A 24,208-nucleotide genomic window follows, 5' to 3' on the forward strand; every position below is an offset into this window, starting at 1 on the left:
GTGGATTGAAACGGTCTGATGTGCACCTTTCAAGCGAACTGCTGTTGATGAAGATGCAACCCAGCCATACCAGATGTCAGACATCAACCTTTCTAATCTTTTTTTTTAAACGATGGGAAGCGGATCTAAGTAGCGAAAAGGTGTCGGGTTCAGTTGACATAATAAAGACGCACGTTACTGCAGTATAGCAATTGCGATAATTCGGTCAGAAATTTGTAGATTAGGTTATCTTTTGGTAACAAAGGGAAAGATGAGATTACTATAATTTTTTTTCTCTGAAGTAGTTATTTATGGGAATGAACAAAACATTTTGTGACCGGATCTTAGCGCCAGAGCCATTCAAATGTATTCAAAGTACGATATTTCTTAGTTTGAGTACGAATAGTTGCATCCTGTGTCGATGCTGGTCCACAGCCTGTGAATTCTTATGCTATGCAGGGCTTCACACATGCCACTGCGTCGTATCACTGGATTGAATAATTTGCATGCACAAACGGGTTTTGAAGCGAATGGAATGTAATTATGTGCATAGTTTAAAACTCTACATATCACGTTACTCCAATTATACATATTATATGTATTTCATAGTTTGTAGCGTACGCTTCTTTTAAAAAATATTAGTTATTTAGGAGACGAAGATATTCGTATGTCTCAAGGTCAAACCTTTTGTCGTTGGCAGAGGTTTCGGATATTCATTTGATTCTTCGACATTTCTACTGCGAATTTGAAGTGATTTTCTTCCTAACACACGCAACCAGTTTCAGAATGTACTTCTCGTAAAACAAAAAAGTAGAGAAGTTAACTTTTGTCGAGACTGGGAGTAGTTTCCTGTTATGGATTTACTCGTGCTACTGTATGCTAATGAAAAGGACCTGAAACTCGGTGCAGTTGCGTAGGCGGCTTCGCTTATCGTTGCCTATACTCACCGCTGCAGTTCGCGGTGGTTCCACCTCAATCTCAGCCGCTAGATCAACCTCCGCTTCAGTGCAGCCGCTCACGCAACTGCACCGAGTGTCATGTCTTTTTGAGCCGACCATTACACTTTTTCAAACACAGAAGCAATGTGAGAAAACAAGTGCTCTTAAAAGCAACATACCACGAATCTGACGTAGTGAGGGAAACCGCTGGACAAGCTAGAGATGGGGTTGTAGATTGCGGGTTCAGGAGTCATTTCACACATCTCCCTCTAATCGTAGAAAAAAAAAACAGTGTCAAAGACTCCGTTTTTCATGACGATTTCAGTTGCAACGCAGCACGCGCCGTATCCAGCTGCGCAGCTGTCGAAAGCCAGCGAGTTCTCCTCGACTGCCTATTCAAGTAGAACCAATGAATAGGTTGTTGAGGGGACCAGAACGTATGCATAAAGAAGCGTTCTAGCCTTACCCGTAGGACCTAAAGCGGCGTTTTTTTAGGACGATGAAAGAGGGGTGAGCGGAACCACCCCTGATCCTGCAATCCACAAACATAACGCTAGCTTTTTTCCGTGGATTTCTTACCCTCACAAAAAAGTCTTCCTGTAGATTGTTTTAGGAGGTTACAGATTACCTCAGAAAGTACGAAATTTTCTTGGCACATATAAAAATTGTAATCAGTATATGAAGAAAAAAAAACCTTATATATCGCGTTTCCTTCGTCTATATAATAAAATACAAATAAATAAAAAGTGTAAATAAATAATAGGCAAGTAAAATAAATAAATAAACAACAAATAATAGTAATGATAATAGGTAAGTAAAATAAATATGAATAAATAGGTCAGTATCCATAAAATGGATAATAATCTGAATTCACTTTCTACAACATACCGACATCCACAATCAAAAGTCCTCGCAGTTTTCTTCACATTCTGTGAACTCGAAATGTTAGGTTGCAGCAAAAGCGCAAAAACATTAAATTGATTATTGCTGGAGGACATCGTATACAGACGACGTATATCCGTGGTCCGCGTCGTCTATAACCCTTGAAAGATATGTTCCGACCATGTCTGTGCAAAAGGAGGAACCGTATCATTGCCTTACTGTCCCATGCCTTTTTCGTCGCTCATCGAACCTCATCACCTCTCATAACAGTACCGTTGAACTTGTTGCACCATCGCCTCCTTCAAGTGTTGTCACACAATCAAGCTCGAAACTCTCATTGTGAGATGTACGGTGCAAGCATGCGGCCATCAGTGGCACTCTAGGAGACTATGCGATGGGTCGCTTCAGTTACGCTGGCTTTAGGTGTTCTTGATATCTGAATGTCCGTGGAAATTCGTGTTGGACGGACGGACGAACAACTTTACGATTTATATATGGCAGATTATCGCTTGAGGACCGTAACGGTTATCGCTTGAGGACCCTTGCTAGAGCCATCTACCGCTGCATTTTGTGATGGTGGTGGGATTGCAACCGTCGCTTTGAGCGAAGCAGCTTACGCAACTGCACCATGTCATGTCGTTTTGACTAGGCTATAATGTTCTTCACCGTCTTAAATTCAGTAACTAATCAATGTGATACAAGGCTTAAAGCGATGTATACCACCAACTTTTGCGTTACAATCTAATCCACAAATCTAGTCCACAGAAATTTCCCTGCCTTCAAGTAAAGTTTGATGAGATTCTGTTATAGATAATCCTTGCTGCGCAAGTTTCGCGTTGGAGAGAAGGGCGTTTCGAAGGCGAATCGTTGTAATGGGAAACGACCCAATCAGAAATGATCTCCGTCCTCTCCTCTCGCAATTACGGAACTGTAAAGAGGGAAGAAGCATTGATCAACCAAGGGTGCAAAACGACCTCAACGATTCGATTAAAACCAAGTTCCTGTGAAAAGTGAAAGGCAGCATATCACGAAATTAAGGGTGTTGGTATGGTATTGTGGTGTAATCTACGCCCCTATTTTTATATTCCCTCAAAAAGATCCCATTCTAATCAATTTCATGAGTAATAATAATTGATTAATTGTAATTATATGTAGATGTTAACGCTTCAAGAGAGGTCAAAGGTGGTGATATAGAATGACATGTGATATTTTTATTGTTTCATCTTTCGCGTTTTGGTCACTTCTTCATCAGATCACTTGTAGTGTTCGACCGTGTCTAAGGGCGTTGGTAAGTAGCACTAGTATGCCTGTATTATGATAGAAGATGTTCTCATAAGCGACCCTCTGACCATTCCCAGGTTTTTTCGTTATTTTACACAAAATTGGGTCCCCTAGCTGCAGGCATGATGTTCACTTCGCACCAACTTGTATCCATATCACATTGGTGTTGCACTCCCACGTGCCCATCCTTGCTTTTCACCACTTATCTAAATGTCTTTTCATCGATCGCAGAGTAAACATATTCCAAATTAAGTGAGGGTACTCATTCTCTAGCTTCTGCATTTTAACATCGCGGCGGCGTGAATTGATCCGAAGGCACGATTTCTCGTATGGAATTGCAAGTTTGGACGCATCTTTGGATAATTTTACTGTTTGCGTTATTCTTCTTTTAGTGTTATTTGTATTTCTTTTCCATTCATACGGCGTAAGTTCTTTAACGGTGCCCTGTGCAGCGTTCTGTAGCATCTGTTGTTTTACAGGTGCCATTTCTTCAATGGACGAATTGATACCGAATCTGCGCGATGAACGTGTGCAGGGTGCCGTTAAAAGTCTCCTCGTGTACAGCATCGTTATACTACTCGTTCCGCTTGGATCAATGTTCTTCCTGAAGCGGTATTTGTTTGAAGGTTCGCATACATTTCCATTCATATGGTAATATGTCGCATCAAATGTGGTGGCTAAATGATTACAGTTACCTTCCTTTCAACGAAATATGTCGGTGTAGATGCTAGTTCTCTTCCCTCTTCAGAGTCATTATGTAAGGAAAACAAGAAAACCGTTGCTGCCTCTGCCAGCTTCTCCAAAACTCACAGACTTTGAGACTGATAAACGGTAACGCCACGAGACGCCGAAACAGGATCCGCAACATTGTGGCGATTGAAGCGATTATGCGCATAGCTCTTTTGCAGTATGAGGTCCCTTAGATTAGTTTAGCTTATTGCTGCCGTACGTTTTCATTTGGCATGAATAGTTGTTTGAACATATGTACATAGGTGCGCGGTAAATCTCAGAATTCCGCATCTGCTGTTTGCATAACCTATAGGACCTCCTCTCCGCATCAGTTTTTCACCACATTGAGCAAGTGTAATCTATTCTATTTGACATTGTTTGGTAACTGTCGAACTGAAATTTATGAAAATTCAAAAGCGTTTGAATTATCACTTTTCTACTCCTCAAATGTCTCAAGTGCATGGCTTATCAATCCGCTTGGGATGCGTCAACGCGTTCTACTGTAATTTCTATTTGAGGTTTTTCGAACGCGTGTTGGCGTATACAGTGATAGCGGGGCTAAACAATGTATCAAGTCGGTGTTTTTATCCTCCCAGACAAGTCTAGTACCAATTTATCGACCCCGGAGGAATTAAAGGATGTTTGGCAGCACTACGGCGGTTTCGAATCATCGGGCATGTGGCCGGAGCGGACCCCTTACCGACTACGCTATACCTCTTTTTTCCACTTTTAGTGGCACAAAGTAGGCTCATCAGAAATTGATTCATTTTCAGTCGGCAGAAAGAATATCTGAAAATGAATTAGGTGCCTCCGTTACAATTTTGAGGCGGTGTAGTGCAGTCAGTAAGAGATTCTGCTCTGACTGCAATCGATCGAAGGCGGTCCGCTGTGCAAACCAAACTTTTCATCCCTCCGGGGTCGATAAATTGGTATCAGATTTGAGTAGAAACACTGACTTATCACATTGGGTCGCCATATTGAAGTCGAACGCTTAGGCGCCTCTCCAAAGGGATTGATCAACGCACTGCAATTTATCCTTTTGTTACCATTTTTATTCCGATCAGTGTTGATTTACGTTGTTATATTTTTGAGCATGTTTCATAAGTTTGACAGAAGAAATCTAAAAAAAAGCTCCTTGGCCTCCATGGCTGCGTTAGGGAGAAGGCGAACCCTCCTCAGATGAAGGGGATCTAGTTCAGCATGCAGATCTAGAGGAGCAGCGCAATTGATGAGGATCCCTCCACCACCCAAAAGGAAAGGGCTTTCGTCAACCATCCGTAGGTGAAGAGGTCGGAGCACCGGCTCCGACTATCGTACGTATGTTGCAGAGAACTGCTTCACTTTACAGAGCTTGGAGGAAAAGTGCTGAAAAAACCAAAAAATCAAAGAAACCAAATTTTAAACCGGTCATGGAAGCGAAGCAATTCGAAAATTACTATCTTTTGTTAACTACTGTAAATGACATCTTAGATCCGGGATAGGCTTATTGTAGCTTAGAACTGAAATTACTGAAATGCTGCCCATAAAGATTCAGCAAATCAAGTAGGAGTATAGTAAGATGTGTCGACGCAGCTGTATGGTCGTGTTCTGTAGATAAAGTCAACCGAAAGGGTGCACGGACATTAAACTGAAGTGATGGATCTAGGGGATCTCATGGTGTGACATCACCATGTACGGTAAGGTGAATCGTCATACAGCTGCAAATCTTACTCCAACGCTTCTCGTCTTAATGTAGCATAATGGTCTCAAACGCCCTAAATTTTGGAGAGGATTATTGCTGTGAGCAATTTTGTACGTCTACCAACGCTAGATATAGTTATTTTTATTGCTTTTTTCGGCGGCTGAGAGTGTTTCACTCCAAGTGTATGGATAGAGCTTTTACGAATTGTTCTCCTGTTTTGGAGTTTGCTAGGGGCGACTGCATTTTGCGATTAATAACTGATTTATGGGTATTGAACAACATAAACATTAATATCCAAATGATATTGATCTCCTACTGATTAAAGCTTTCTTTGATGACGGCCCGAGGTTGCAAATGGTGTAACTGCGACACTTGCAGCAAGCCTTTTTTGTAATTTTTTCTTTTGTTTTAAATAAATTCTCCATAATTTAATTAAGACAGAAAAAAAAGCGCCGAAATTTGTTCTTTTATTTGTAGCATAATTACAGCTGTGATGTCACTATGTCACTGATTTTCGCCGTAAAACAATCGCTTTCGTTGTTATTTCAATCCGTTTTTTTTTTGAAGCCTCGATAATGCGCATTTCAGAACTTTTTGGATACTCGCCGAATGATTCCCTCACCTATTCGGCTGTAATTGCTGTTATTCTCGTGCATGTTGTTTTGTGTTTGTGGTTATTTGCGGCAAACAAAGAAGAACACAAAAAGACTATAAACAAATTAGATTAAAGTAATGCAAAAGTACGCCCATGGTGAGTTTTTTAGTTGGTTAGTTATTCAATTAGCTCTTCTCTCAGCACTATTTACGTTATCCTTCATTCTTTACTTATACAGATCTTCCTGTTCATCTTGGGTTCGCTAATCGTATAGAAACAGATGAATTGTACCGTCTTCGAAGTATTTTTTTACCATTGGGAAAGATAGGAGGGAAACCGTCTTGGCTCAACCCCAAAATTCTTCCAGGAACAGCCGATCTGCAGTGTAATGTATGATTTTAATTACTTCTATTTTGCTTTCTGTTAGGAAATTATATTTTTGTGTTTATTCTTGCGCTTTCAGGTATGTCAAAAGCAAATGTGTTTTTTAATCCAAGTCTATGCTACATCTGAAAACGATCCTCCCCATTCATTCCACCGAACCCTTTTCGTTTTTGTTTGCCGTAATCCTTTGTGTTCGAAGGTAGTTATGCTTGATGAAACAGTTCCTTTACGTAGGATTCACTTCATTTTCAGTCCAACGATGCGTCTAATATGGTTGTGTTTCGTTGTTGTCTTCCCCGACTGAATCCTTACTATTCATTCGATGGGCCTATGGATCCTGATCTAGGTTGTTACTTCGATCATTTTTTAGTTGTTAGCCTTTGCCTCCTTGTTATCACTTCTTCGAAGATGGCGATGTTCCTGATCCAAGAATGACTGGAGATGCACCACAACTTTGCGTTATTTGCGGTTGTTTCGCTTCGAAAAAGTGCGGGAAATGCAGCACATCTTGGTGAGCTCTATGTGCTCTCGAAAAATTTAAGTTTTACCTTTCTTTGCAAAATTTTACGTCTCTTTCTACTTCACAGTCGTCAAAAGCAGTAGAGTAGCGGCAGAAAAAAAGTTCCATAGTCGCGATAACTCTTCCAATCTCAGCCATATACAATCGCTTTATTTACCCCAAACTTCGCGAATCATGACCTCACTCCGGCACCACCTTTTGATTCTGATTCGACATGGCTATTTGATAATAATTTTGAGAGCTGCGAGGTTGCGAAATGTGAGAAATCTTAAAAAAAAAAACCAGTCAAGACTCTCTTGTTCTGCTCTTATCCGGTTTGGTGCCAAGTTTCCGAGCTCGGTAACGAGAACGAAAGAAAGTGGTTAAATGGATTTGGTAGTTGTATTCATCTACTAGAAGATAAAATACTTCTTACATCGGGCCAGTTTTGGGAACTCGGAATTTTCGAAAAATTTCCTCCCGAACTTCTTAATTTTAAGAAACCAATTTAAAACAAAGATTTAAACAAAGAAACAGATTTAAAAAACAGAATTAAGAAAGAAACAGATTTAAGAAATCACTTGCTAATTACGATTAGTTCTGAGCAGAATAGGATGTAGCATGTGGTGTTTTCTGAACCTGGGTAACATGATGACCAAATTATCTTTTGTAATGAAATGAGTTGTTTTTCCAGAGTATTGGCTTTCTTGTTGCACTTCTAATATCAATTGTTGCTTATGAAATCACTAGGTATTGCTGTCGTGATCACCAAGCACTGGATTGGACGTCTGGTCACAAACAATCTTGTGGAAATACTGATAATCCTGAAGGAGCTAAATCTTTAACTAATCCTTTGAATAAGTTTCTCTTCAAGGAGTATGGAATTGAAATGGATCAGGTCAGTGTTTTTCTTATTGTTGAAACTTGTGTTGATGAGATGATAGTTTAAACCTATTTTGCTTCTCCAAGCTTCCATCAGAAATTGTTGGCAACAGAGAGAAAAATAGCGAACTAGTTGGAGTACTGATAACTGTATTGATCGATTGACAAAAGAATAGTCTGTCGTATCTATCCGCTTTGGATGCGCTAACGCGTTTTACTGCAATTCCTAATCGTTGGGCTTTTGGAACGCGTCTTGACCTCGGTTGACGGTTGGTCTATACAATGGCTTGCAGGGGCCAAGCGATGCATCAAGTCAGTGTTTTTATCCTCCCAGACAAGTCTGCTACCGATTTACCGACATCGGAGGGAAGAAAGGCTTGTTTGGAACTATGGCGGTTCCGAACCATCGGCCGTGCAGCTACAGCCGATCACAGGTGCGATAGGGAGGAGCCGGATCCTCCTCACATGAAGGGGTGCAGGTCAAGTGATGAGAATCCGCCAACCGTCCACACATGGAGGGAGCCCTTCGCCAACCGTACAGAAGTGAAGGGGGTCGGGGAAACGGCAGCCGACTATCGCAGCAGCCGACCTCTTACTGAGAGTGCTATAGCCGCCCTGAACTGTATCGATTCTTCGCTACATATGCTTTTTTCAAGTTTATGGAACCTTTCGAACCGAAGGCATTCAAAAAGTGCCTGTAACGTGTACCTATTTACAGCTTGGGGTTCGTTTCAAAGTTTTTACTTTAGTTCTGCCTACAGTTATGAAAATTGTTATATTTTTTGTCTGATCAAGGATATTCACGTGCTGCTGCGAAAACGAGCTGAGCAGTTTTGGAGAACGCAAATCATGGTCAACTCGACATAATTATTCTACCTACTTATCATGAACATCTTGTTATCAGCCTCTACATTCTTAAAAGTTTGAAATCCTCTGTAATAGAATTTTCTTCTATCTTTATTTCCAAAGATGCTCCTGCAAAACTTTTTTATTTGCAGCTGGTGGTGCGGCTGGTGACCAAGTCTGGTAGTCCTTCCTTTTTCAAGATATTCCCTGCGACTTTTGAAATTCGATCTAAGTTTGTCATGCAAGACTCCGAGACACGTTCAACACTGGCTCGTAATCCTTTGAGGGTTGGATTCTCCTTGTAATGGTCGCTGGACGCGGAGTTATCGAGGATGCTGTCATCGTTATGACGGAGTATGTGATCGATCTTCGCATGAATCCTACCGTTGAAGGGTTCCCATGTCCACCATGTGATGATCCTTCTTCATGAAGAGAAATTTCCAAGCATTCTAACATTAGCCCGAGGAGGTTATTGCCGGTTTTCGTTTCAGCCCCCTTATCCAAATTCTCCGATCTCCCGATAGTGCAAATCCACAGCTCAAAAAAAACAAGCTAGGTGCGAATCCTGTGACTGGTACGATCTCTTAATTACCAGCAAAAACGTGAACTCAGCATAAGTTTTACTATAACAATTTTTCTGACTTGTTTTCATACGGAAATAACCATTAAGCAACTATTTTCGCATAGCATGGAGGCCTATAATCCCAAAAATCAGTACAGTAGGGGTACAAAATTTTGCACCGGTTAATGAATGTGAGTCAGAGATACAGAAGTGAGAGCGTTATTTACTTGGATTTTGAATCGCATCACAGATATCTTTGTGGTCCGAAATATGTGTAGTTCTTAGTCTCATTGCGCATGGTCGTACCTTATATTTACATAGGTTCAGCACCAATTCCTCACGACCTCTACTAAACCAATGGAGCCTAATAACGGTGATTTCGTAGATCAATTTGAGAAACTTAAATGTGAGAGCATATAAATGTTCAGATTCGCGTTCTCAAACGTGCCGTCTCATGGATTCGTTTCTGTTTTTTTTTTCAATTTGTACGACTGTACATCTGCCTAGTTCGAAACGGAGTGCTATGGATCTTCACATAGAGATATACGCTACGAATTATAAGCAGCATGCCACGAATCTGCTGACGAATCCCCGAGAAAAGCTAGAAATGGGGTTGTAGATTGCGACATCCGAGGTGGTTCTGTTCTTCTCTCCCTAAACGCCGTGGAGGACGCCGTTTATTAAGACGAACCATCAGGGAGAGACGAACGTAGCATTTAAGTTGCAAATCGCCACGTTCACGTGCGAACAGTCGAGGATCAATCATGTCTTTTCCTCAGCCTGTTCAAGTGATACCAATGAACAGGCTGCTGACGGGATCCGAACTTGTACATTGAAAAGCGTTCTAATGTACCTCGTAAGATTTACAGCGGATCTCACTCCGTTAATTTACGATGATTAGGAGGGTGTGAGCGAACTATCACGGATGCCGCAATCTAGAAACCAAACGCTAGACTTTTGCGTGGATCCTCTCATCACGTCAGATTTCTGGTACATTGCCTTTAGAAGATGCGATGATCCCAAGATTTATGCTAGGAAGATTAAAAATAGTTCGTAGTCGTGTATTCTACAAAGACTACTTTAGGAATATGTCCCTGCTGAATTGCTTGAGAGTTTGAACGATGGCGATAGTGAAGATGATTTTGATGACAAATGTGCTGATGATGACGATGAATCAGAAGACATAAAAAGGAAACGTATGGAGGAATTTGAAGATTTTGTGGCCAAGAATAAACTGGTTAGTTGTTCTGGTGTAAATACATTTAGCCATCAAATAGTCTCGACAACTTTTGTTCTCTCCTAGCAAATTATCTGCGGTTGGTTGGAACCTCCATCTACTTGTTAGAACGAAGTTTGTCGAAGAGGCAAAATTCTATTAATGAGCATTATCAATTATTAGCAGCGCATTATCAATTATTTCCAATCTTCGAAATTCAAAATTCCCATTGCAGAGAAATGATCAGTTCAAAACAGACGAGATGGAGGCGGCAGTTTGCGACCAACGGAGTGACTTCAACTTCGAAAGGTTCATGTTACTTTTGGTAAAACATCAATAATAATACTCTATAATACTTCCTAAAAATTTAAGATTTATCAAGTTCTACTGTTGTGAACAATGTCTGCATTAAAAAATTTACTATTGCAAGGTTTTCCATCCCTTGGTCGTACGATTTCTTACGAGGGATTCCCTTCCAATGTTTTTCCTTTTTTGTCTGAGGACTGATAATTCCATCGGTAAGATTCTAAGATAGGAATAGTTGAGGCTGCGGTAATAAGTTTAAAAACAACATTAAGGATAACTTCTTTCTGGGAGTGAAATCACGTAGAATATATGAGCAGCATGCAACCATTACAAAAATATCGAAAACATCATTCTAGTCTGGGATTTGCCGGTTCGATGATGACGCACTCACTGCACCAGCATGACGTTTTGCGCATATGTATTATACTGTTTTTTTTTTTTTTGTGTAGATACCATTAAGACATCCACCATTACGTGAAGCGAAAGTTGACCGTCCGTATGTTGCGCCCACGGACGCTCAATGACAAGATGACCTCAAATTTTCGTTGTTCGTAATAAAATAGTGCGTAATAAAATTTGCGAGACAACTTTTGAATGAGGGTAGGGAACAGCAACAAAACTGTAGTGAGTATTGATGAAGATTGAGACAAGGTGATGAAGGAGGGGAACGTTACCCTAGGCAATGATTGTGTTTCTCGTTTTGTATCCTACAGAATTAGACGGAAGTTGGCTTCGATGTATTCTTTTCTCTATCTATTCTTTTTTGTTGTTTTCTTTGTTGGTGTTTGACGACAGTGATAATGGATAGTCCACAGAAGATATCTTCCAATAGCGGTTGATTTCATAAATGTTTGCACTCTCTCCGCAAACTTGCCAACTTAGAGTTTGCAGAATGCGACAAAAGTCTGTGGGCTATTTTCCACCTATTTTTTGCTATGTGGGCGATGGTGTCATGGCAACTAATGGTTTTTTTAGGTGCACTTGCTTCCCAAGCCGGTACCCCCTCTGATTATTGAAATTAAAGCTCATGTTACTTTTTGTTGCAGATTGTGCATTTGTCATGCTCTTTTTTGAATTGTTTGCTTGGTTCACATAGAGTGGATTTGAGAATGCAATCGCTAGAACGATCTTAACAGCCGTGCCATTTGTCGATTTTAATGGCCTATGATGGCTCTGTCATAGGAGCCTTTTTTCATTAAATGAGAACTCCCATGACAGAGACTGCTGTGTGAAAGAAATCATCCCGCTAAAATCCATGTTTGGTTTCGATCTGGTAAATCAAGTACTGGGATCCTCTGCCCTTCTCTAGCACTTCTCTATTTCTCGTCATGATCTTGTACGAAGAACTCGCAGAAAACTCATTTTACTTCAATCTTTACAACTACGTATAATGGATCCGGTTAGGTCTCTGTCTACTGCTGATGTTCGTGAGTAACAGTTGATGTTTGTGTTTTATGGATGGACGGCATGTGGCTAATAGAGCAGTTGCGCATGCATTTCATCACGCAATCTTTTCTCTGGGAGTGACTTGTGGACGCTCTTCGCTCCTGCTCTCCTCCAGAGCGGTCAACAGTTCTGAAAAAGTCATGTAGGTCCGCCTCTGGGGGTACGGTTCTCTTGTTTCAAGACCAAAGTCTGAGGAAGATTCCTTGATAGGTCTATGTTACTCTGGACCCGCTATCCTGGATTTGATCTCCTCTCACGTAATGCTATCCGACGTCTGGAAGGGCAGAGCGTAGATTCTACCTCAGTGTTGCAATGTGCGAACACTGAGGCGGGATTCACGCTGCCATATGTTGCGCGCCACCGTCGTTGGCGTAAGCGCAGTAGACACAGTGACAACAACTTTTATCTATAAATATTGCTTGGGTCTTATTTAAGCCGACAAATATGCTTGAAATTGAATGCGCAGCTGCTTTCGAACATCGTGCCAGTTTAAAATTCACCTTCAAAAACATGCAATAACAGTAGATGCTCATTTCATAGTGGGTTCGATATGTGTGGAAATGAGAACTGACCGATGAACGGTAAAAATGTGCAAATTGTGGCGGTTTTGTGAACATTTTTCATATATTTCTTTCAATACAACCACAAATTTACAACCTAAATGAAGTAAAAGCCTGAAAGGTCCAGTACTCGCTAGCTTGAATCCAAATGAGAGCGTGTCATCCTCCCTTAGCACTGTTTAACCTTCCCTATCGATAGCGAGAGGATGTGCTGAATCCATCCACTCAGCAGTGTTCTATAGTCTCGCGACTTGACATCTAGCGTGAACTGCTTGTCGACTCCAAGTGACCCGAGTACCCTCCGCTCGACAATGTCTAGCAGTTCAGCGTAACGAAACGGAGAGTTGTTACCAAAGATTCCATGGTACCTCTAGCCATTTGACCTATTCGGCTTAGGATTTGGCGTTGTCCTTAACGAGAACATTTTTTTGCAACATTTGAGTATGAAAATAAAAAAAGAAATAAATTACTATGAAAGTTATACACCTCATGCGTACTCAAAGTGTATACTCAAATACCTAACAACATTTAGTATAACCAGGGCCATCGCAAGCAATTAGCAATCAGATATATGATAGATATATGTGATGTATCTAAATCCATAAAATATTTGGATCTTTTTTATACTTTAGATATAAAAATTTATAATAACAAGTAATATCGTGACAGCGTAAAGCAGAAGAAGGGTATCGCGAAATTGAAGTAGTGCGGAAGGAGGGGGTAGGGGGACCGTAGAAATCCGGTTTCAGATTACGGAAAGCAGCGTGGATACGCTCATTGCTGCTTTCCTCGTTGAGGAGAAAAAAAAAACGGCGTGGAAGACGTTGTTCTTCCGTACGAAATCGGTTGCAACGAGCCACTCTTATATGTAGAGCGCAGCATTAACGTGCGAGCGGTCGACTATCGTTGTCCCGGCATTGTTTTATCAATTTATCCACAAACACTTTTAATTTTTTTTTTGCATCAAAATGTGAATTGAGAGTCATTTAAGGATGAAGGTGGTCACAGATGTTCTACTTTAAAAAATAAAAATAAGGCTAATAACACCGGAATGCCATAAGAGAAAATTCCAATTCTTCGTGTGTAGAACAGCTCTAAAGTTCACGAATACTGTAAGGTTTGAGAAAGCTTCGAAACAAAAAGTTTTCAAGAAAATACGCCGAACTTTCAATGGCAGGGTAGGAAAAAGAATGATGAGAAGTTTGTGCTCATGTATAGAAAATAATAAATATAGTATATTAAAGAACCTTATAGTCATCGAGACATTCACTAAGAGATTCATCATACATTGAAAGATTTGGGTTAAGGTCCACTTTTCATTTAGATTCAACCGTCTGTTGAACTTGAACTCCGAACAAGTTCTTCGATATCAACGTTCAGGTTGGTCGATGCATTCAATCATCGTTTTTGTCTGTCATTTTTTTTGAATATCCCTCATGTGCATTTCTGATTTTTCACTATTACTTCGAGGTTATCCAGTTTTTATTTGGTCGCGGCATGGTCTACGGTTTTCATCAGCATCGATTGCCTGCTGACTTTATGATACGAAACAGTAGTGTGTCCGTCTCTTCTTACGTGCGACATTAATTGTCATACCAGTAACACCAATCACTTGAGTCCTGCATTCCAAGACGTGCAGAAGGTCTCAAGTTTTCCACTAAAACTACCAGCTTTTTACAACGTTCTTCCTCTCCATATCTACTCACCTGTTTCAAAACTGCCAACATGTATTGTAACATTCACACGGAGACCACTTAGAGTACAATAATCTTTGGAAAACATGGGTTCTCGATTATCCTCATCATCGTTACTGCTAAGAAGAAATATTATGATGAAAGGTGACCTCAAATTTGTGACCGTACAAACTGAAAATGACAAAAAGGTGCATCTGATGACTTTAATCTATGTATATGAAATTTCTTGTTGAAAACACAATCATTCCAGCAAACTTCCTATCAGAAAGTTTCAGTTAGTGTGTTTGACTTTTCTAGGGTCATGCATATGCTAGGATTTTCCCAATAGAGTTCGTAAGAGGGGATTAGATGATCGAAAAGCACTCGAAACTTGTGCGGCGAAAATAGTTTATTTGAGATGAAAGTACACAAATAACAAAATTACAAAAAGATTTTATTCTTTATACTTCTGGTAATGGAACTAAAGTGCTCCTTCTTGTGTGTCAATCTTAAGGATGAATGACTTAGCATTTTCTTGGTCCTCTAAAACGTTTGATGATGTAAGGGTCGCTTTGCCGGCTGAGGCATAAATATCATGTAGTATAAATGACCTAAAAGGAAGTTGTGAAGATAATGAAGTGGAAAATAAATAGTTTAAAATGTACATAACAACACAGAAATTTTGATCTTTTCAAAAAGATTACCTTCCTATCACAACTATCAAATCTACGCATTACAAATTTTTGTGTAATTATTTTATGTAAGAGCAATGGAGCTAACCAGAAGTTATTTTGTTTTGACTAATAAGAGATCGTAGGGCGTAAGCTTCATTTCCTTCTTTTTCCTTGTTTGCAAATTGCTTCGGCACTCCTCAGTCACTAACAGTTCAAGATATTGAAGATGCACCTTTTTGCCAAGAGAGCTGATACGTTTTCTGAGAGGCCCAGTGAGAAGTCCGACTGGTGTTTGTGGGGGGTGGTGGTTTGAGGTGTAGCGCCGCTCTTATGAAAACGGTCAAGATCAATCCATGGCAGATGCTTGCATTTAGAGTAATGGAATTTCATGATCATATTTATTCTCCAACGGTGATAACAGTAGGTTGCACGAGTTGCTGGATAACGACGCTCCTAATAAATTTCATGCAGTGCAGCTTCGCAAGTTTGTAGAGATAGAGTATACCTATATTTGCGTAAAATACAATGTTTCTATCTTCCTTAGTTTTTTGGAAAATAGTAAATTCTTCCTCCTGTACTTGTATTTCTTCCAACTAGCTTTAGAGAGAACCGGGACACTTTCAGACATTAAAATTTGCACTTAAAGGTTACCTTTGATGCCCTATCAAAAGATGCCGGCGATTTTTTTGGAATAGTATTACCGCAGTCGCCAAAGTATGTGGAAATATGCAAAATATTCGTATTGTTGGAGGCTCATCAAGCTGTGTGTGTATGTGTGTGTGTGTGTGTATGTGTGTGTATGTGTGTGTGTGTGTATGTGTGTGTGTGTGTGTATGTGTGTATGTGTGTATGTGTGTGTATGTGTGTGTGTGTGTGTGTGTGTGTGTGTGTGTGTGTGTGTGTGTGTGTGTGTGTGTGTGTGTGTGTGTGTGTGTGTGTGTGTGTTTCATAACTTCGTAAAAGAAAACTTAATCATTCAAAAAAAATATGGAAGAAAATGTTTCCTCTTAGATTCTTTTTCTATTTTTTTCCATATTTCTCTTCGTTCTCTAAAACGTTAGTTGAGAGAAAAACAAACTTGCTGAAGCAGTGATCGGAGTCACGTCCGAAAATCTACAGGAGCCTCTTTAAGTGCATTTCTTCGCTCTCACAAAAAGGAAAATGAGCGTTCCGGTAGTGCTCAAGGTTAGAAACAAAGCGTTCATTCCTCATATTTCTGTTTCTGGAAAACTTGGCACTCTCCTTCGGATCCATGCAAACAAATGGTCGGCTTCGGAGGAAAGCCAAACGCGTTTAATTCCTACTATCTTCCTCGGTCTTAGTGGAACTCGTCACTATTCTCCTGGTACTTTGGGCGCGAATGTCAGTCGTTTCGCAAGGAAGTAGGTGTATACAAAGTAGAGAACGTATACTTGAGATAATTTTCTTTTATTTTAAATCGGTGTTAAATATAGAAGAGAAGACCTATTCCTCTTTCTTTTTCTTATCTCGTTCTTGTCCAGTGGTTTGCTTAAAGGTGGAGTTATTTTACAAGGTATGGGCATATGGGCAAGGGAGTTTAGCTCATAAGGGAGTTTAGCTCTCGGTCTGTCCCCTTAAACAATACTTTTGTAAGGAACTCCTCTTCTGGCAACTGATCGGGCTCCACCACCTGGCGAAATACCGTCATGCGAGATATGTGGGGCACCACGCACGTTCGAGCTCCAGCTAATGCCTCATCTTCTATCACTTATTGATGTCGATGACCTCAGTAAGCTTTTTCTTTTCCGACTTCTGACACTTTAATGTGTTTTTACTTTCTTCTCAGGAGAATCAATCGATTGGGCTTCGGTTTACATATTCACTTGTTCTCGCTCTTGTGAAATTGAGAATAATGGATATGCAAAGGAATACGTTTTCAAACAAGACTTTTCTTAACTTTCAAACTTAAATCTGTGTTGGACTGAGGTGTTCTCTTCTGTTGTAGTTCCAAGTGGGTTCTATTCGTTGTTATTTTAGTATTCGAAGATGGTACTTGTTATCTGTTTCCAAGTTGTTTGTTGTTCTACATTTGTTTTTGAAATGTTATATAAATGATACATAGGTCTTGGACAGGATTTTTTTCTTAATTATCTTCTATTCCGAGACTTACTTATTCAGTGCAAATAAAATTACCTTCACTCCATCGTCAAGGTCTTCTTTTTTTAAAAGGATTTTGGGCATTATGTTGCCTTGTCATTTCTTTAAATTATGGAAGTTGCGTAGTAGGAACCTATATAACTGCAGACGTTATGCAACCTTCTTTTAGCTGTTTCTTTTCTGTGTTCAACTTATTATGCTGCCGTTGTCTTCAGGAACTATGTAGTTTCCTGAAAGTATATCTGCAAAGGTCGTTGACAGTGTAAACTCGATATTTACATACTTTCATTTTACATTATCGAACGTCTTTGTAATCTAGATCATTTGCAGAAACTTATTTTTATAAAGTTTCGTGAAACACAAGAAACTTCCATGTGATGATCACGGCTTTCAGTACTTTTTTAATTCCGTTATTATGATTTGCTATGAAAACCAGTTACCGGCGATACAAGCTATTTATTCGACAGTAGTATTATCACATGGAAGTTTCTTGTGTTTCACGAAACTTATTTTTATAAAGTTTCGTGAAACACAAGAAACTTTCATGTGATAATCACGGTTTTCAGTACTTTTTTAATTCCGTTATTATGATTCGCTATAAAAACCATTTACCGGCGATACAAGCTACTTATTCGTAGTAGTAGTAGTTGCAAGAGGTATATTTGAACTCTTGTGATCTGCGTCTCCTATAAATTTTTGATAGCGGGTTATCAGCTTAGATAGTGATGTATAGGAACAACCTGCAGCTAGCTGGAATCGCTTCGCATGCTTTCGCACCGTTCGATCGTATGAGCAATGTGCGAAGTAAAAGTTACGATGTTGTCATCTTCTACATTTTCGTTTAAAAAAGTCAAATCGAACGTAAAATGGTTGTTGTACCGAGAGAAGTAAAACATTAGCGTTTGGTGCTAAACGTTGTTAAAGCTAGTCTCACATTTGCTTCCTCTGTAATTTACTAGTTTTTCATCATTTTAAATCTATCTATATGCTGGTTTTGGCCAAACTTTTGGAAATGACTTGTTCCCACAATTATGAGTTGGCTGCTTCTCAACAGTCGGAAGTAGAATTCAGAAGCAGAGCGGCTAACATGGGACTTCTTTCCGACAGAAGATTCTGATCTCATCCGAAGGATGTAGAACGAAAGCTAGTGAGATAGTTTTTGACCGGGAAAGCTAGTAATGTGTTAACATTTTGTGCAAGTATTTCCTAATAACTGCTGGGTGACAACCGTACATTGCTTCGCAGTTTCGATGAGTCAATCATTGATGAATAATTGTTCCTGTGGGGACTCACCAATGCCATCCTTCCACTTTACTCCTCGAGAGGACACCTTGGCTAACCTTGGCATAAGGAGAATATGGCTTTGGGGGGACGGTTGCCCAGTGAATCTGCAGCGTACTGTGCCGCGGATCTTGAACCACCGTAACTCTAAATAATATATTTTTGAATGTTTTCTCAAGTTGCTCTGACCGGCGAGGTCTGTCAAGTCAGTATCTGATTCAAGGATAAGATCATAACCGTGTGAAAGCTTTGGCTTAGTGCATATGCAGAGCGTAGAAACTAGCTGCCCAAATTATAAAGAATGAAGCATCTGTCGTTAATCAATCCGCTTGGGATGGAACACCACATTCACTTTAATTCAGAATCGTTTGAGGTTTACGAATGCGTAGCTACACTATACAGTGACTTATAGGGAGCTAGCCGATGTATCGAATCAGTGCTTTTACCCTTCCAGACAAGTCCGATAACAATTTTCCAGAAGGGTGAAGGGCTAGATTGGCACTAGGGCGGATTCGAACCTCCGATCGATCACTCAGAAACGGCGGAACCCCTTATCGGGTGCGTATCGTTAGGTACCCGCAGCCGATTATCTGCAGCTGGATAAGTGCTTGCAGAAGAGGCTGTCGGTAGGCCAACGTAGAAAGTGGAAGAGCAGGCATGTCTTGGGCTACCTGTGATCACTAAGCCACGCCCATCCATCACTACATCAATGAGGTCATGAGCAATGTTTGTATTGCAGTTACGTGATAGAGTTGCCTTCTACGAAGGTTCAAAGAACAAAAAGGCAACAACGTAGCAACGTAGAAAGTGGAAGAAAACGTAGAAAATGAAAATGCTAGAAATGAAGCAAAAACGTAGAAAATTTGTAAAGTTGGTTTTTTTTTTTTAAATCTGTTCTTCTAAAGCAAATGCAAACGTAGCTAGCTGGAAATTGAAAACGTTCCAAAATAAAAGTGAAAAGGTGTAGAACCGAGAATCTGGTTTTTGAAAGATGTAGATGTGTGATTGAAAGAACTGTATAGAAGATATGAATGTAGATTTGTATTTATATAGATTATTAAATCCTTGTAAGATACTGCATTAGTTTGTGAAATTTCGATTTTTTTTTTGCTTTACGCAAATAAAACGTACAATTATTTCCTGTTTCTGGTATCTCGTGTGCAGTCGTTCGATATATCTTTATATGTAAACGATCGATACCCCATACGAAGTCAGTAGCAGAGATAGCGCGCCCCTGCGAGGCATGTTTCGCACCTCATTAGACGGGTCGCTATGAGGGTCGCTGATGAAGGATGTGGTGGGCGGAGCATGAGGCAAACGCAGCGCAATTAACGATCGCCGTTACCAGTCGTTTTCCCTAATGATCGGCTGTCGCGGCGGCTGCGGGTACCTATCGACCTGAGCTATGTACGATGCCTTGGTACGTGTAACGCTAGAGGTGAGCCAAATGACATAGGCAACGTGGTGAAAATGTGGTTCAATCAGCAATGTCTAAATATTGCGCACTGGGACTCTGTCAAGTGATCTTAGTCATCTCGTGATGTCGAACTACCGAGATAAAAAATTAACTGGCAGAAAAGAGAATGACACGAAGGACCAAATTCCGAAGAGAATTGCGCAGTTTTTGACCTTAAAAAAACGACCAAACAAAAAAAAAGCCTCAAACACTAGGAGTGGAGCAGTTATTTTTGCACTCTTGTTGTGGAGCTGGAATATTTTCGTAAACTCCATGTACAGTCGTCGCAAAACGTCTTGTAACGTGACTACTCGACGCGTATTCGGTGAAGGCTTACACTAAGCTCTCTTAAAGGCATCACCCACGAATCTGAGGAGGTACGGATTTCAGGTGGAGTATTCGTATCCGAGATCGTAGATTATGGATAGAACGATGATCACGTCCATCTCTTCCTAACTGCCGTAAGAACGGCCCGGAAGATACGGCTTCGGGCGTTCAGGCGCACTATTTTCTGCAAGGAGTTCGACTGGAGCGGCGCCGAATCTTACGGACCGTTTTTTTACGGCAATTAGGAAGAAATGGACGGAATCAACCCCCTCTCCATAATCTGCTATCCCTTATAAGAATACTCCACCTGAAATCTGCACCACCTCAGATTCGTGGGGTGATGCCTTTAACGGTATGCGTAAGACTCCTCAGACCTCTTATTTCTACCTTTTTGTGGCCTCATTGTTCTCAAATAGGACAGTTGTTTGATTTGTTCAACGATCTTCACTTTTCGTAATCGTAATATGGGGAAAACCCATTTTTGACTTGTTCTGATGCTTCTCCCGATTCCAGAGCATCTCGTCAAAGACTTCATTTTGCAGGAATTGGATTTCTGCTCCTCTTTTTGTATACCTGGGCACAGTCACCCTTATTCTAGGACGGAGTTTAGGAATCTACTACGATTCTCATTACAACAAAAGTTAATCATGCACAATCACACAACAATTGGGACAGAAAGGTGGAAAAAAGTTCCCGAGATATTTTCACATGCTGTGAGCACTGCTTCTGTGGAGAACATTCTGCGTGGTCATGTTAGGACTCGTTTTACGCTAACTGTATGTGTTATCTGTAGGGCCCCATCTAAATCTTCTTAGAGGCAACCCACGAATCTGAAGTGGTGTGGGTTTCAGGTGGGTAATGCCTATACTTGGTCGTAGATTATGGAGAGAAGGGTGATTCCGTCCATTTCTTCCTAATTGCCGCAAAAACGGCCGAGAAGATGCGGCTGGCGAGGCTGGCGCGCTCCAATCAAATCCGTTGCAGAAAATAGCGCGGAACGCTCGAAGCCGTATCTTCCGGGCCGTTTTCTACGACAATTAGGAAGAAATGAATGGAATCACCTTTCTCTCAATAATCTACGATCCCGTGTACGAATACTCCACCTGACCTCAGACTCGTGGGGTGATGCCTTTAAACGACTGCGCGGGCGATCGCGTCGTGGCAGGCTGACTCGCTACAAGCTTTGCTGTATTTTGGGGTTTATCACATGCAAGCGAAGAGAATGCGTGGTTGTGAGCTTTCCTTATGATCTCGCCGCTAACATAGAAGATTCCCAAGTTCTATCGAAGCAGTAAAGAGAACTACTTGTGGAATTTCCTCATTTGAGGCACTCGTCCGGGGGAAAATGTATAATAGTTGGGGGTGTCACTCAGTGGCTCCCTTATTTCTCGACGCTCTAACTTTATCTTACTCACTTTAGCTTACATGTCAAAGATCCTCTAGGACCAATGTTTAGGTCTTACGGCTCCGATTGATTTAATTATTTACTTCGAGAAAAAAAGGAGCCTCTGTGTGCTCCCATCCCCCTGCTATATTTTACCTCTCGTCTGTTTTCTTCGAATCTACGCAACTTTATTCTCTGCTAAAGATTCTTCCCTAAAGGTTCCTTATAGAACATTTGTACAAGAATAGTCAGCAATTTTATCGTGCTTATTTGTGTGCTTACAGAAAACGTTGAAAAAAAAACACCGTTGTAAGAGCCAACTGAAATAATTGCTTTCGCGAGCACGAAACTGAAGTTTCTCGGAGCATTTCTGCTCGGGGAAAACTCCAGGAATCTCTCGGAGCCTTCTTTTTTCCGCCTGTTTTAATGAATCTAAATTCTCATGATTGGTTCTCATGAATTTTCACAAATGGAAGGGTTTAGCTAGTGCTCAATCGTAATACTAGTTCATTTACTTGTCAGTTTTCGCAAGGTTTTCGAGATGCAATCTGATGGCCACTTAAAATAATTTTCTCTCTGAGATTCTTGAGCCCTATATTTGTGTTAACGTCCGGCTTCTGTTCCACTCAATTTGTTTTAGATGGTTCATCTTCGAGTCATCATGTAGCAAGAAGCAAGAAACAAGTTTGTACATAGAAGAATAATATGGATAGCTATTTACTATGTATCTCTCATAGTGATGCAGAATTCAAATTCACATATTTCTGAAAAGACAAACAAAAAGAAACATAAAAAAAGAGGTATTTTTAGGGGTAAGATTGAATGGATGATTACAAGCAAATGATTCTTGGATGTAGCAAAGAACGGCCTCAGTAGGTGTAAAACTCATTGACGTTTCTGCCAAACTCAATCCCATGCTAGCACATGTCACAATGTCATGTTCTAACCAACTGTGTCAGCTTTACACATATTTCAAAAAGTAACCTGCGATGTCGTGTGCAAGGCGATAGATTGACGTTAGTAGGCATTGAAGACACATCTATGCTCACAGTAGAGGAAGTACTTCTAGAAACAGCAGCTTAGTGAACTTTGCTGAGTAACAGTAAACAGCAGAAGTGGATTTGACCCCTCCACTCACTATTCAAGTTCCAAATACTTGCATTTAAATCGAAAGGGGTTTATAACATGGTTTTATCTAAGACTTCCAACCTCGCCAATCCAGCATGCTGCTATGCGACCGCCGGCGCAGCAGTTTGAAGGCATCACCCCACGAATCGAGGGTGGTACGGGTTTCAGCCGGATAATGCCTATACGAGGTCGTAATCTGTGAGGAAGAGGATGATTCCGTTCATCTCTCCCTGTATCAGTGTAAACGGACGATCCCGGAGCGCCGTTTCTTACGACGGCCTCTATTGCATCGCTCCACCCTTGCGCGCTCCCGCCTGCGATTCGTCGAAAACGCATTCGGACGAGTCGTAAGCGGGGCCGGTCGCAATGGTTGCGCATTGCAACAGAAGCCGTCGTAAGAAACAGCGTTCCAGGATCGTTCATTTACACTCATACAGGGAGAGATGAACGGAATCATCCTCTTCCTCACAGTTTACGACCTCGTATAGGCATTATCCGGCTGAAACCCGTACCACCCTCGATTCGTGGGGTGGTACTGGTTTTAGCCGGGTAATGCCTATACGAGGTCGTAGATTGTGATGCTTTCAAGTAGATTTAGAGAGGACCTACTTGTAGTGCTACACAAACTACCTTGGTGCCACATATGTGAAGATTACGAACATTTTTCAGTTCTTCCACAAAAAAAAAAATAAAAATAGCTAATCCAGTCTTATTATTTGACATCCAGGAAATGAGAAACTCGTTAGGATCATCCAATAACAATGTTTGGCGATATCTGCGAATTTCGTTTTTCAACTAGATGGCTTCGCTTCATGAGTTGGAAAGATCCACTTGTCAGGGTCTCTTGGCGTCATATTTGCAAACTTTATTGAACCGCATCTTTACCAAGGTGGCGGCGGGCGCTGTATCCCTGATTCAGATGTGTGTTTATAATACGCAAAAAAACGCACGTAGAAAAAAGTGGAAAAAAACGAGATTGCGGGTGATTCGGGCCAGCATGCCATAGTCGAGTCAAGACCACATGAAGCATGGCGCAGTTGCGCAAGCAGCTGCGCTCAGTGCGCCGCGGTGAAGATGGCACTTGGAGTCGACGTGGGACCGTCGCGAACTGCAGCGATGGATGGTGTCAACAAGGGACTTGACAGACTTCTGTTGTGAGTCGTCGATTAAAGCTGAGAAGTAATTATTTGAGGAGGGCGGAGGATTGGCGGAGGAGGTGAACTTCAACTTTTGTGAACTCAGTTACCTCCTGCATAAGGTGCCTTGCCATTGTTCCATTTACATTTCCATTTGTCGCAAACAAGCACCTACAAAAATCGGTTAGCGGGAAGCTTGTGTTAATATAGTACCTTGGTTAAAAAACTGTCATTTTCGGTCTTGT

The 24,208-nt window shown here is 40.9% G+C and overlaps 1 protein-coding gene across 2 annotated transcripts; it reads left to right on the forward strand.

Moving 5' to 3' along the window:
- Positions 1-3,573: 3,573 nt before the first annotated feature.
- RB195_010889 (uncharacterized protein) lies at positions 3,574-17,050 on the forward strand (the record flags this gene model as incomplete). Of its 2 annotated transcripts, XM_064192074.1 has the most annotated exons (14): positions 3,574-3,706; positions 6,079-6,156; positions 6,221-6,241; positions 6,324-6,386; positions 6,453-6,475; positions 6,549-6,668; positions 6,722-6,815; positions 6,878-6,980; positions 7,719-7,866; positions 10,343-10,495; positions 10,710-10,783; positions 14,111-14,166; positions 16,749-16,883; positions 16,941-17,050. In XM_064192074.1, the coding sequence occupies 14 exons, from the start codon at positions 3,574-3,576 to the stop codon at positions 17,048-17,050; spliced, it is 1,311 nt and encodes a 436-aa protein (XP_064049657.1). The 2 variants fall into 2 exon arrangements, with proteins under 2 accessions (XP_064049657.1, XP_013299037.2); XM_013443583.2 differs by lacking the exons at positions 3,574-3,706; positions 6,079-6,156 and having other exon boundaries at positions 6,223-6,241; positions 6,324-6,475.
- Positions 17,051-24,208: the final 7,158 nt, after the last annotated feature.

This window comes from Necator americanus, chromosome III (genome assembly GCF_031761385.1).
Source record: "Necator americanus strain Aroian chromosome III, whole genome shotgun sequence".
NCBI lineage: Eukaryota > Metazoa > Nematoda > Chromadorea > Rhabditida > Ancylostomatidae > Necator > Necator americanus.